The following is a 14,242-nucleotide window of genomic DNA, read 5'->3' as shown; positions in this document are numbered from 1 at the left end:
TGTGCCTGGAATTTCTTCTGCAAGTGCCATTGCTTCCTTTTCATATGACTTGACTGTGGCTTTTACATCATCAAGAAAGGTTGGATCCGGAAGACTTGCTATGTTCAGCACATTCTTCATTTCTGCTGTATATCGTATGTCCTCTCTGATGGCCCTTTTCATTTGTTTGGTAAGATTGCTGTCCTTATCTTGATTTACACTTTTGATGTGCTCCAGGACTGGTTGCAGGGCGGAAAGTGTGGCCTGTTTCTCGGAGGCCAGGGTATCAGTGAAATCATGGAACGGGCAAAGGAGCTGGCTTAAATCCTCCAGAACAGTGATGAGTCACTGTTTTTAGTCATGAGATGCCATGTGTTTTGGTCTCCTGCCAGCACCCTACAGATGGCCTGCTGCAGCTGCAAGAACCTGAAAATAATTTCAGATATGGAACCCCATCTGGTGACCACATCATGAAAGAGTGCAAGTGGATGCTCATTAGGTTTTAATTCTTCCTGCTTCTTTTTAAGGTCTTTTTTCCGTTTCCAGTTTCAAGAGAACCCTTGCACTACATGTCGGCATGCTCTGGTAGTGGAGTCCACCTCGCTGAGTCCTTAACTTTGGTAATTGCCAGGTTTAGATTGTGGCTGAAACAAGAAAAACAGACACATGGAAAATCCTCAAAGGCTTCCTTCATGTTACTGGCATTATCTGTTGTAATTCCACACAGACTATGTTTCTTTATTTTCCAATCGAAGAACATGTTTTCCATCATTTCACTGATATGCTCTGCTTTGTGGTCATCTGGAAAATACTGCGTCTTCAAACAATGAGTTGAGTTGCCAGTTGTTGATCAGGTAGTGAACTGTAAAGCTCATGTAGGATTCTCCATCACCACCGGCGCTGGTCCACTAGTCTGTTGTCAGTACAAACCACACCCTCTGCCAGCTGCTTCTCCACACTTACTTGTACATCCTTGTACAGGTTTGGTATTTTCTTTTCAGTAAAGTAGGCTCTGTTTGGAACTTTGTAATCTGGAACTGCACTTTTCATGAGGTGGAGGAAGTTTTTTTTTTCACAATTTGAAATAGCATCATGTCTTTTGCAATGAAGAAGGCCACAGCTTTGCTCAGACCTTGGGCTTGTTTAAAAGAGGGAGCATAGGTCACACACTTTCGTTTAAGGTCGTTCTTCTTTGATTGATTTTTCTATCTTTGCTTATTTGATTATGTTTCATTCATACTTGTTTCTGTTTCCTATCACAGTAGTTAGAGTTTAACCTTAATTTTAATGACTGATTTACCAAGGTTGTCATCTGTTATCCTGATAAAGTTATCAAAAACTTGTGGTGCACTGAAGGCTAACTCATAATATAAATATTAAATTTGAGTCTCCTACAATCAATGAACCAATTAATTATTTATTTGATGATAAATAATTAATTGAATAATTGATTGACACGATTTTACCCTACTGTACAACTCTGAAAATAATATTTCCTTCAACATATTCCCATGTCCAAAATCTAATGGTATATATTTCTCTGTAGCTGTGAAATGAAATGCCTGTGTATCATCTATAATTAGATTCATATTAATCTGTGAAATGTATTTATTCCATTCAAAAGGTCAAATTTTAAGATTATTGATCCAGGGCCCACAATTTCAAGTATTTATTTGTTTTGTTTTACATTATTTGGGCTTACAGCCCATAAAACACACAAAAACAGGATACTCCCAGTGTTTTGCATGGAAAAAAAAGGATGGATGACATTTCCAAAACGATATGTCAATCTTCAATAGAGGAAAATGAGGGCCACAATACAGCATTATCCGGAGGAAAATGAGCCCACCAGACCCAAAAACAAAGAGCTGACAGCAAGCATCAAGAAAGCCTGGGCTTCCAAGACCCCCAGGCAATGCCACGGCGCATCAAGGCAGTGATTAAGGCAAAGGGAGTCCCAACCAAATGTTGAAGATTGACATATTGTTTTGGAAATACTATCCATCCATCTATACATCCATCCATCCTTTTTTCAAAACACTGGGAAGAATGCATGGTGATTTCTTCACAGTATTAAAAAATGTTTACTTCCTGTTTTTGTGGGTTCCATGAGCTGGAAGCCCAAATAATGTAAAAATAACAAAGAAATAGTTGAAATCACTTTAATTGTGGGCCCTGAATCTATAATCCATGAAAGTTTGCTTTTTGAATGGAATTATGGAAATTATTCAACGTTTTGAGGATATTCTAATGTTTTTGACGAGCACCTGTATTATAATTTAGATGTATTTGAAGATACAATATACTGCTAATGTGAAACAGTTTCCAGCTGCTGAATCAAGTAATAATAGTTCAGATTTGTGCTCAGTGCTTGAAGTGAATATTTTTCCTTTGTTTCAGGCTGGATTCATCCTAGATAATGGAGTCAAGACCACTCAGGCAAATGACAAGGACAAGAGACCTTTCCTGTCACTGGTTGGGGCCAGGTGAGAAATTGTTGCCATCTTTTCCATTAGTTTTTCAAATCTTTTAATTATGGTAAGGGATTTTGTTATAATATTATATACTACTACTAAGTAATCTGTAAATGGTTGGCACGTCTGCCAGTCAGGCATTTCTATGCTCACAAAGACCTGGAGAAAAACAAGGCGGAACAATTTATACATTAACAGAAAATGCAATGATCATGATTTTTAGAAAAAAAAAACACAAAATTATTTTAAAATCATAAAGTACAAGATTAGTCAAAAGGGCATCAAGGTTGAGGTTCAAAGATACATGGTTTATCATTGGTGAGGGTGGTAAAAGAATTCGAGACATCCATGACCCCATAGTAGTACCAATAATCTTTTCAAGCTTTCCCATTCAAGCTGCTTAGGCGTTTACCACAAAGCAAATGTTTTTATTAGAGCCCGAGCAGCGACTGCTGCAAGGTCCCTATTGTTTTTATAGAAATTATTCTTTTTTTGCACAATGAATCGCATTTTTCGGCACCTAAACATGCACAAAAACTCACCAAAATGTTCACACTCATCGGGCCTGCCCCCCAAAAATTACATTTTGAAGTCATTATGCACAATTATAAGAAAATGGCTCAGTAGTGTTCGCTGCAGTGGAAAAATAAAATACGATCCTGGCACCTAGGGCTGGCACCTGACCTAGGGCTACAAACATTTCCTTTGCCACAACAGAGGAAATGCTTAATAACTCTATATTCTCCAAAAATCCCAAACTTCACATAAATATTAATAGTCAGACATCTAAAGACATCAAGCAGTTATACATACAGTGCCACCTAGCTGTGACTATATATATATATATATATATATATATATATATATGTATACCAAATAAAATACTACATAATGTGCTTTATTTTTAATTCACCCAATGATGCTATGATTTTGTGTGGCCCACCCAAGGTATGGGCCCCACGAGGATGCTGACCCTTTCAAACCCAGAGTCCCAGCTCACATTCACCATTTTGTAGCCTATAAGAATCAGGACCACGGAGCCTGGCTGAGAGGAGGGGATGTCTGGCTGGATGACTGCCAGTGAGTACAAACTGAATGGTTGATTTTTAGCGCCTTAAAATGAACCTGAATGTATTTATTTTGTAGATTTGCAGATAACGGCATTGGCCTCACTCTGGCAAGGTAAGACCTCTTATTTAATTGCAAACTTATAAATCAATAATAATAGTACAGTATATGTACAGTATGATGATAATTTTCATCCCTCAAGGGATAAATGTAAACTGCTATATATTTTTGTTACACATGAGTAGGGGTATGGGGTGGAGCTGGGGTGGTTGGCGGTGGGGGGCTTGTGTTGCGTAGACGAACAATTTGATGGACGAATCTTTTGAACGCTTCTTTTTAATGAACTGATTCTAAAGATTCAGTTCACTTAAAAGAACTGTCATGCCCATTACTAGTATGCATCGGCCAATTGACTCTCTGACTTGTCCTGCGTCGAGTCGACAGTGTTGAGTATCACTCGCTCATGTTGCTGGTCCATTGCTCGCTGACATGATTGAACCTTCTTTCATATTATTAACTGGCAGTCTGCAGCGTTCTAGTTATCAAGTTAAAATTTTCTTTTGTAGTGGCGGTGCACATTGCCCTCATATTTACGAGTTGTTCTAATCTACCCAATTGTACACCATGTGATAGCGTGTCCCCCTTCCCATGGGCTCACCACCGATGGGAGGGGCCAAAGGGGTCAGGTGCATAGTGGGCTGGGCGGCAGCCAAGGGCGGGGACCTTGGCGGTCCGATCCCCGGCTATAGAATCTAGCTCTTGGGACATGGAATGTCACCTCTCTGGCGGAGAAGAAGCGCGAGCTGGTGGTGTGTGAGGCAGAGAAATTCCGACTACATATAGTCGGACTCTCCTCCACACACGGCTTGGGCTCTCATACTGATCCTCTCGAGAGGGGTTGGATTCTCTTCCACTCTGGAGTTGCTCACAGTGAGAGGCACAGAGCCGGTGTGGGCATACTTATTGTCTCCCGGCTTGGCGCCTGTACGTTGGGGTTTAGGCCAATAGACGAGAGGGTAGCCTTCGGGTGGGGGGGATGGATCCTGACTGTTGTTTGTGCATATGCACCAAACAGCAGATCAGAGTACCCACCCTTTTTGGAGTCCTTGGAGGGTTTGCTGGAAAGCTCACGTGGGCAATGACAGTGAGACCTGGAGGGGCGTGATTGGGAGGAACGGGCCCCCCGATCAGAACCCGAGTGGTGTTCTGTTGCTGTACTTCTGTGCTCGTCTATGACATAAGGGTGTCCATATGTGCACTTGGCACCAGGACACACTTGACTGCAGTTCGATGATCGACTTTGTAGTCGTGTCATCGGATTTGGGGTCGCATGTTTTGGACACTCGGGTGAAGAGAGGGGCGGAGCAGTCAACTGATCACCACCCGGTGGTGTGTTGGCGCCGATGGCGGGGGAAGATGCCGGTCAGACCTTGTAAACCCAAATGTATTGTGAGGGTTTGCTGGGAACGTCTGGCAGAATCCCCTGTCAGAAAGAGTTCCAACGCCCACCTCCGGCAGAACTTCTCCCTTGTCCCGAGGGAAGTGGGGAACATTGAGTCCGATTGGACCATGTTCTGCACCTCGATAGTCGAGGCGGCTGATCGGAGTTGTGGTCGTAAGGTGGTCGGAGCCCCTCAGGGGTTCGACGGAGGCCACGACAGGCACCGACCACGACAGGCTCTGGCTCTTGTGGGGCTGTCGTGGTTGACACGCCTCTACAACATTGCATGGACATCGGGGACAGTGCCCCTGGATTGGCAGACCTGGGTGGTGGTCCCCCTTTTTAAGGAGGAGGGCCGGTGGCTGTGCTCCAACTATAGAGGGATCACACTCTTCAGCCTCCCTGGTAAGGTCTATTCAGGGGTGCTGGAGAGGAGGGACTGTCGGGAAGTCGAATCTCGGATTCAGGAGGAGCAGTGGAACAGTGGACCAGCTCTAAACCCTCGGCAGGGTCCTTGAGGGTGCATGGGAGTTCGCCCAACCGGTCTACATGTGTTTTGTGGATTTGGAGAAGGTGTTTGACCACGTCCCTCGGGGAGTCCTGTGGGGGGTGCTTCGGGAATACGGGATACCGAGCCCCCTGATACAGGCTGTTTGGTCCCTGTAGGACTGATGTCAGAGTTTGGTCCGCATTGCCAGCAGTTAGTTGGATTCGTTCCCAGTGAGGGTTGGACTCCGCCAAGGCTGCCCTTTGTCACCGATTCTGTCCATAGCTTTTATGGACAGAATTTCTAGGCACAGCTGAAGCGGATGGTTTGGTGGACTCAGTAGAGCATGGCATATCGTTGAATGGGCATATCGCTTTGAGGTTTTGAAGAAATTTGGATGTAGCCCAAACTTTATAAAATGGATTACAACTTTATATGGTAGCCCTACTGCTGAAGTAAGAACAAATAGAAACTTATCAAAGCCCATTTCCAATAAAAGGGGCTGTAGGCAAGGTTGCCCACTCTCATCATTGCTGTTTTTACTGGCTATTGAACCTCTGGCAATTGCAGTGCGCTCACATCTTCATCTTACTGGTACAACTGTTGGGCCTACTGAACACCAAATTGCACTATTTGCTGATGATGTTATTTAGTTTCTTTCAAAGTTGAGCAACTCCTTACAATATATATTGCAAATTATATCTTCATTTGGTGATATTTCTGGTTACAAAATTAATAAAAACAAATCTTCCGTTTTATTGCTGAACACTGATGACAGGTTAAATCCGATCCCCGAGGCACTGCAATTATTTAGGACTACAAATTTTGCCAGGACTCAATCCGGTTGCAGAAATCAATTATAATAGCATAAGGGTAGAAATGAGAGACTCCATTGATAGATAGATAGATGCCATTAACAATGTCTGTGATTGGTAGAATTAATATTATAAAAATGAATATACTACCTAAATTTCTCTACATTTTTCAGAATGTTCCACCTCCTTCTGGATTTTTTGCACATTTCAGAAAGATACTGATACAATTTATATGGCAAATTAGAAGATCTAGACTTAGATTGTCTTTATTGTATTTGCCTTATGATCAAGGGGGACTAAAATGTCCGGATTTACAATTATACTTTTGGGCTGTACATCTAAGATTCATGTTGTTTTACTATTCTTATTCTGCAAGTGCAGAGCTATCACATTGGGCAGAATCACAAGGGCTGAAATGAATATTCCCTTCATATTTATATTCAAATTCTATTGGAATTTTTTATTTTTTTTTTAAATATGAAAAATCCACTGCTTACAAATATGATAAGGATATGGGGGAATTTTAAGAGATTCCCGCCGTGATTCAAATAATTTATCTATATTTAGTCCACTTTGGGGTAACCAACAGTTTATACCTGGCAAAGTTGATGCTGCCTTTAAACTGTGGTGCAACAGTGGAATAGAAACAGTCCAAGTTCTCTATCTGCCTGAATCTGAGGTGCTAATGAGCTTCGAGGAGCTACAATATAAATTTCAGCTGATTAATAACAATTTTTTTAGGTACCTTCGGGTCAGAAGTTTAATCCGACAGAACCAAAATAATCAGTTGATTAAACCTACTCGAACAGCATTAGAGAAAATGTTGACAAGGGATGGGCTAATAAAGGGTATACTTTCTGACTTGTATAATTTTCTAATGTCCCAAGTTTCAGAAAGCTCCAATGATAAGTTGGGAGCCTGGAATTTAGAATTGCCTTTGGTTCTGCCGGAGAGAGATTGGCAAAGAGTATGTACTCTTGCGCACACCAGGTCTATTAATACACGTCTACAACTCATTCAATTTAAATGGTTAATGAGGGTGTATGTGACAGCGGTGGACCTACACAGGTATACAGTAATGTAAACATTCTGGATATTTGTCCAGAGTGTGTGGAACATAGAGGTACATTACTACATTATATGTGGCAATGTCAGAAGATAGTATTGTTTTGGAAGGAGGTTAAAAATGCGATGGAAAAAAATTATCCTTAAATCTGTACCCGCAGTTGTTTTTGTTTGGCCTCTACCCTGAGAGACATACATTTTCTCGTAATGAATAGACGCTGGAACAATGGAAACGGCAAATGTTAGCAACTCTTTCATTAGAAAGAATTGCATATGTTTTGAAGGGCAAAAAGGATACATTTGAAGCGATCTGGAAGCCTTTTATTTCATTCATAAAGAAATTATGTTGTACGTAGATTGGATTTATGGTTATTTAAATTGAATAAGAAAACTTAAGGCACTAGTTAGTGTTATGGGTACTTATTTGGTTTATTGTGTAAATACATCCTGGCTTGTATTTTTATTTTTATAAAAACAGTTATGGGAAAAAATAAGTACATTTTAAAATTATTCCCTTTTTGTAATTATTATTTTATTAGAGAGTAATCTGAAATTCAATTAAATGAAAATCATTACAGAGTAATCTGGAAAATTTCTTAACAAAAATGAGTGGACAAAAGTTGCTTTTGGTGAAAAACTGCATTTGTTTTTGTCCTCACTGGCTAGATTGGACTCCCTGATGGGCCGGTTCTGGCCCGTGGGCCGTTTTTTCGACACCCCTGACCTTGCCAGTTGTAAAATGGTCACCCTAGCCTCTCCCCATTAACTGGTTTCAATTTATTTTTGTTTCAATTTATTTTTGTCCCCAGTCGAACTATCACGACGGAAACAATTAAGGGCTTTTCATGCATTCAATACAAGCAGTTTCCCCTATCTCGTTTTCTCTCTTTGTGTAAGTAATTGGAAAACACATTACAGTTTCGGCTAAAATGAAAGGAAAGGTTTATAAAACTGTGGTAAGACCAGCAATGTTGTTTGGTCTGGAGACAGTGTCACTGAGGAAAAGACAGGAGGCAGAGCTGGAGGTGGCAGGGATGAAGATGCTGAGGTTCTCTTTGGGAGTAACCAGGATGGACATAATCAGAGGGACAGCACATGTTAGAGGCTTTGGAGATAAAGTCAGAGAGGCCAGACTGAGATGGTTTGGACATGTCTAGAGGAAAGATAGTGAGTATATTGGTAGAAGGATGCTGAGTTTCCAAATGCCAGGCAGTAGGTCTAGAGGAAGACCAAAAGAGGTTTATGGATGTAGTTAAAGAGGACATGAAAGAAGTTGCAGAGGGTGCAGAGGACAGGGTTAGATGGAGGCAACTGATACGCTGTGGCGAACCCTGAAGGGAAAAGCCGAAAGGAAAAGAAGATGATTACTAAGAAATTAGGCTGGGCTCATATTGAGGATTAGCCAGCCTACACATGCAATTTGTGCTTCTATAGGTCACATTTTATGGGCACAGAAATATATAGAGTGGTGCTATAAGATCCAAGATTAATTTGTTCTGTGACCACACTCGTAATTGTAGTCACTCATACATTATCTCAAATCATCTGGCCTCATTTATTTGAATTGAAATGCCATTCATTCCACACTCTGCCACCCCAAAAAATAATGTGTTTTTAAAAAAATTAAAAAATGCATGCTATGCTATTGTGTATATATATATAAAAAAACGAACTAAAAAGATTTCGTGTAACACAAATGTTCAGATTATTGTTGCTGTTGTGACCTTCAGCTTGTCCCATCAGTGGATGGCACAGCGAGTCACTCACATGGTTTGTTTTGCATGGTTTTTACTTTTCATGGTGAATGCCGGTTTTGACATAGCCCACCCATTTTATATCTGGAATTCAAACCAGCGGTGGATAAATTATGTTCAAGATATCCCTTGTCTGGCATTACCTACTTACAAAGTCATATTTCTAATTTCATAATACAGATAGGAACTTTCACGGGTTCTTTTATCTTTAATGCTCACAATATTATACTAATTGTAACGACCAGAAGACGGCATATCTCAGTTGAACCATTTACTGGATGTCAGAAAGATCGAGTACACAGCTGTGGAGCCCTCTTCTCTTAATATGCGGAAGGTGTAATCCAGGGGTGCACAAACTTTTTTGCCCCAAGGTCTATGTTTCAAGCAGCCAACCTCCTGTGATTTACCTTTTTTTTGTTAAGCAAACAGTAAATTAAATTAAAATTAGCACCGCACGGCACGCTGCCACAATCCCACCGCACCGCGCGGAACAACACGACGCGGCCTCCATTGCATTTCCACTACAACAGGCGGGATGGGGGCGGGATCATTTGAATTGTCCAAGCTTGCACACTTGTGTGTGTGTGTGTGACTCTGCTATAACATTTCACAGGTGGCAAGTCGCACACATTGAACCATATTTACAATTTCATATGGACCACCATGGATGAAATATTGATTTCACAACCCGCTTGCGAAGCTATTTCTGAATGGAGAGATCAGCCTCATTTATTTAACTGTCGCTTGAGCTCTCATTCAAATGAATGGGAACACACGACCAGGCCAGCGGTGTGCACTCACAATTTTTTTTTAAACCACAATCATTACAAATCCATCCACAAGTACCTTTTAAATTGTAATTATAGTTCAGCGTTGTTGTGAAACATTATTATATTTATTGTATATACTGTATTCTTATGACTTTGGCGAAGACCACCAGATGCCTCTTGCCACTGCGGTAAAGCTAGCCGCCTCTTCTTTTTACGGAGTCAAGCCAGCCGCTCTTCATTTTAAGTTCTCCCTTTCTGTTTGCTCTTTTCTAGGATTAACGGTAGTATGTGCAACGTGGAGATTGACATCCGGTTTTCAAAATAAAATGTTACTGACAAGCAGTTTAAAAGATAATTTTTTTTCTTTTTTAAATGGAAAAAAAGTTTATTCAGTATAATACATCACTAATTCATGTTTCATTGTGTATGCACTCTTTTGGGATAAATAGGTTCCATGACCTAGTATTGAGCTAGAACGTTGATATGTACATTATTAAGTTCATTGAAAATGAGAGAAAGGTTAAAATTGAGAAAAAAAAGAGATGTGCATCATCTAGCCCAGTGGTCCCCAACCTTTTTTTCACCACGGACCGGTTCATACATGTCCACAATTTTGGCGGACCGGCAACCCAGTGGGTTGGGGGTGGGGGTGGGGGGGTATGCTTGGTTGTTCGTCGGCTGATTAATAAAAGGCTACGACAATAAACACAAGTCCACTACCATAACAAGGGTAACAAAACGCGACAGAGATAATTAGCATCTTGACATGTGTAAACAGAGAGAATCTGGTCACTTTTCAAAATAAAATATTTTTAAGCCTCGGCTAATCAATTAACCGGGAGTACAGTACGTTCTTTTTATTCTTTCAACTGTGCGGCCCGGTCCAAAGGTGCCCATGGCCCGGTACAGGTCCGCGGCCCGGTGGTTGGGGACCACTGATCTAGCCGACATGCCACTACGATGCCTATTTACCCCAAAATAGTGCATACCCAATGAAACATGAATTAGTGATGTATTATACTGAATAAACTTTTTTCCATTTAAAAAAGAAAAAAAAACAATCTTTTAAACTGCTTGTCAGTAACATTTTATTTTGAAAACTGGATGTCTACTGCTAAATCCTAGAAAAGAGCAAACAGAAAGGGAGAACTTACTAACTAGCTATACCGCAGTGGCAAGAGGCACCTGCTGGTCTTCACCAAAGTCATAAGAATACAGTATATACAATAAATATAATAATGTTTCATAACAATGCTGAACTATAATTACAATTTAAAAGGCACTTGTGGATGGATTTGTAATGATTGTGGATTAAAAAAAAATGGGTTCTGTTTTTTTTACACAGGTTTTATTAGCGGTCTAAATGAGTTTCCTTCCCCGGCAAATCAGTGCTGCATCGTAGTGGTATGTCTGTTGGATGTTGCACACCTCTCATTTTTTATTTTTAGGTCCCCTCTTATTTTTAATCATTTTTTTCCTGCAAATATTAGCATTTTAACTCAATAGCTTCCAGGTCATGTGACCTATTGACTCCAATTCAGTGCTGCATTAAAGTGGCATGTCTGTTGAATGATGAACACCTTTTAATTTTTATTTTTAGGTCTTGTCTTATTTTTAATATTTTTTTTCTGCAAATATTAGAATTTTAGCTCAATAGCTTCCAGTTCATGTGACCTATTGACCCCAAAATCAGTGTGCATCGTAGTGGCATGTCTGCTGGATGATGCACACCTCTTATTTTTTCATTTTAGATCTCCGCTTATTATTATTTATTTTTTTTCAACAAAAATTTGCATTTTAGCTCAATAGCTTCCGGGTCATGTGACCTATTGACTCCAATTCAGTGCTTATTTTTAATATTTTTTTTCTGCAAATATTAGAATTTTAGCTCAATAGCTTCCAGTTCATGTGACCTATTGACCCCAAAATCAGTGCTGCATCGTAGTGGCATGTCTGCTGGATGATGCACACCTCTTATTTTTTCATTTTAGATCTCCGCTTATTATTATTATTTTTTTTTCAACAAAAATTAGCATTTTAACTCAATAGCTTCCGGGTCATGTGACCTATTGACTCCAATTCAGTGCTGCATTTAAGTGGCATGTCTGTTGGATGATGAATGAACACCTTTTAATTTTCCCGAACCCGATGTCCACGCGATGCTGCAGAGATGTGTCAACCACGACAGCCCCACAACATCCAGAACCTTTAGCCTTTAACTTCGACCCCAGAGATAGGGGAGCCCACCTCAGAGTCCCCAGACTCTTCTTCCTCAAAGGAAGGCGTGTCGGTGGAATTGAGGAGGTCTTCGAAGTACTCTCCCCACCGATTCACGACGTCCCGAGTCGAGGTCAACAGCACCCCATCTCCACTATACACAGTGTTAACGGCGCACTGCTTTCCTCTCCTGAGACGCCGGATGGTGGACCAGAATTTCCTCGAAGCCGTCCGGAAGTCGTTTTTCATGGCCTCACCGAACTCCTCCCATGTCCGAGTTTTTGCCTCAGCGACCGCCGAAGCCGCATTCCGCTTGGCCAGTCGGTACCTGTCAGCAGCCTCCGGAGTCCCACAGGCCAAAAAGGCCCAATAGGACTCCTTCTTCAGCTTGACGGCAACCCTTACCGCTGGTGTCCACCAGCAGGTTCGAGGATTGCCGCTACGACAGGCACCAACCACCTTACGGCCACAGCTCTGATCGGCCGCCTCAACAATGGAAGCACGGAACATGGTCCACTCGGAATCAATGTCCCCCACCTCCCCCGGGACAATGGAGAAGCTCTGCCGGAGATGGGCGTTGAAACTCTTTCTGACAGGGGATTCGGCCAGACGTTCCCAGCAGACCCTCACAATACGTTTGGGCCTGCCTGGTCGGACCGGCATCTTACCCCGCCATCGGAGCCAACACACCACCAGGTGGTGATCAGTTGACAGCTCCGCCCCTCTCTTAACCCGAGTGTCCAGCACATACGGCCGCAAATCCGATGACACGACTACAAAGTCGATCATCGAACTGCGGCCTAGGGTGTCCTGGTGCCAAGTGCACATATGGACACTCTTGTGCTTGAACATGGTGTTCGTTATGGTCAGTCCGTGACGAGCACAGAAGTCCAACAACAAAACACCGCTCGGGTTTCGATCGGGGGGGCCATTCCTCCCAATCACGCCCCTCCAGGTCTCACTGTCATTACCCACGTGAGCGTTGAAGTCCCCCAGCAGAACGAGGGAGTCCCCAGGGGGTGTGCTCTCCAGCACACCCTCCAAGGACTCCAGGAAGGGTGGGTACTCTGAGCTGCTGTTCGGTGCATAAGCACAAACAACAGTCATGACCCGTCCCCCCACCCGAAGGCGGAGGGAGGCTACCCTCTCATTCACCGGGATAAACCCCAACGTACAGGCGGCTAGATGGGGGGCAATGAGTATGCCCACACCTGCCCTGCGCCTCTCACCGTGGGCAACTCCAGAGTGGAAGAGGGTCCAGCCCCTCTCAAGAGGATTGGTACCAGAACCCAAGCTGTGTGTGGAGGCGAGTCCGACTATATCTAGTCGGAACTTCTCAGCCTCGCACACCAGCTCGAGCTCCTTCCCTGTCAGAGAGGTGATTCCATGTCCCCAGAGCTAGCTTCAGTAGCCGGGGGTCGGACCGCCAAGGCCCCCGCCTTTGGCTGCCACCCAACTCACTGCGCACCCGACCCCTTTGGCCCCTTCCACCGGTGGTGAGCCCATGGGAAGGGGGACCCACGTTGGCTTTTCGGGCTGTGCCCGGCTGGGCCCCATGGGTGTAGGCCCGGCCACCAGGCGCTCGCCTTCGAGCCCCACCTCCAGGCCTAGCTCCAGAGGGGGGCCCCGGTGACCCGCGTCCGGGCAAGGGAAACGAGGGTCCAAAGTTTGTGTTCATCATTGGGGTCATTTGAGCAAATGCGTGTGGTGATTTGCAAATGTGTGTGTGTGTGTTGAGTGGCTCCGACCACCAGGGGGCGCTAGCGCCAATAATATTTCCATTGTTAATTGCAATCTTGCTGTCTAGTCACTAGGCCATAAACAGTATTTTTTGTTTTGTTTTTTTGTCTTTAGGAGCCCTCAGATTCTCCTCTTTGCAGAGAAAAAGTATTTTCCTATCATATCCACTGACTTACTTATGTACATGCCATTAATAAATCCGTGAACCGAGCGAGATAACTCGGAAGGATTGGAGCGTTGTTCTACAAATGCTTAAGAAAGGTTGCTTAGGATAGGATAATACCCAATAATTTGTTTTGATGTTTTTCCTTGATTTTTGGAATTGCCCATTCTCTAATAAATATTAATAAAATAAATAAAATGTAATTTTTGTCACAAGTGGATAGCGAGAACAAGAAATATACGTTCAAAGCATAAACAAAAGTATGGCTC

The 14,242-nt window shown here is 42.6% G+C and overlaps 1 protein-coding gene across 5 annotated transcripts in view; it reads left to right on the top strand.

The window, feature by feature from the left end:
* Nucleotides 1–14,242, top strand: part of cemip (cell migration inducing hyaluronidase 1) — a 203,186-nt gene that overhangs the window by 140,143 nt on the left and 48,801 nt on the right. For all 5 annotated transcript variants that reach the window (XM_077563841.1, XM_077563842.1, XM_077563838.1 and 2 more), the window contains 3 exons: nt 2,380–2,465; nt 3,402–3,533; nt 3,600–3,635. In XM_077563841.1, the coding sequence (XP_077419967.1) occupies nt 2,380–2,465; nt 3,402–3,533; nt 3,600–3,635 (254 nt within the window). The remainder of the gene's footprint in view (nt 1–2,379; nt 2,466–3,401; nt 3,534–3,599; nt 3,636–14,242) is intronic.

Source organism: Vanacampus margaritifer, chromosome 4 (genome assembly GCF_051991255.1).
Source record: "Vanacampus margaritifer isolate UIUO_Vmar chromosome 4, RoL_Vmar_1.0, whole genome shotgun sequence".
Taxonomy (NCBI): Eukaryota; Metazoa; Chordata; class Actinopteri; order Syngnathiformes; family Syngnathidae; genus Vanacampus; species Vanacampus margaritifer.
This window is presented reverse-complemented; position numbering and strand designations above follow the sequence as displayed.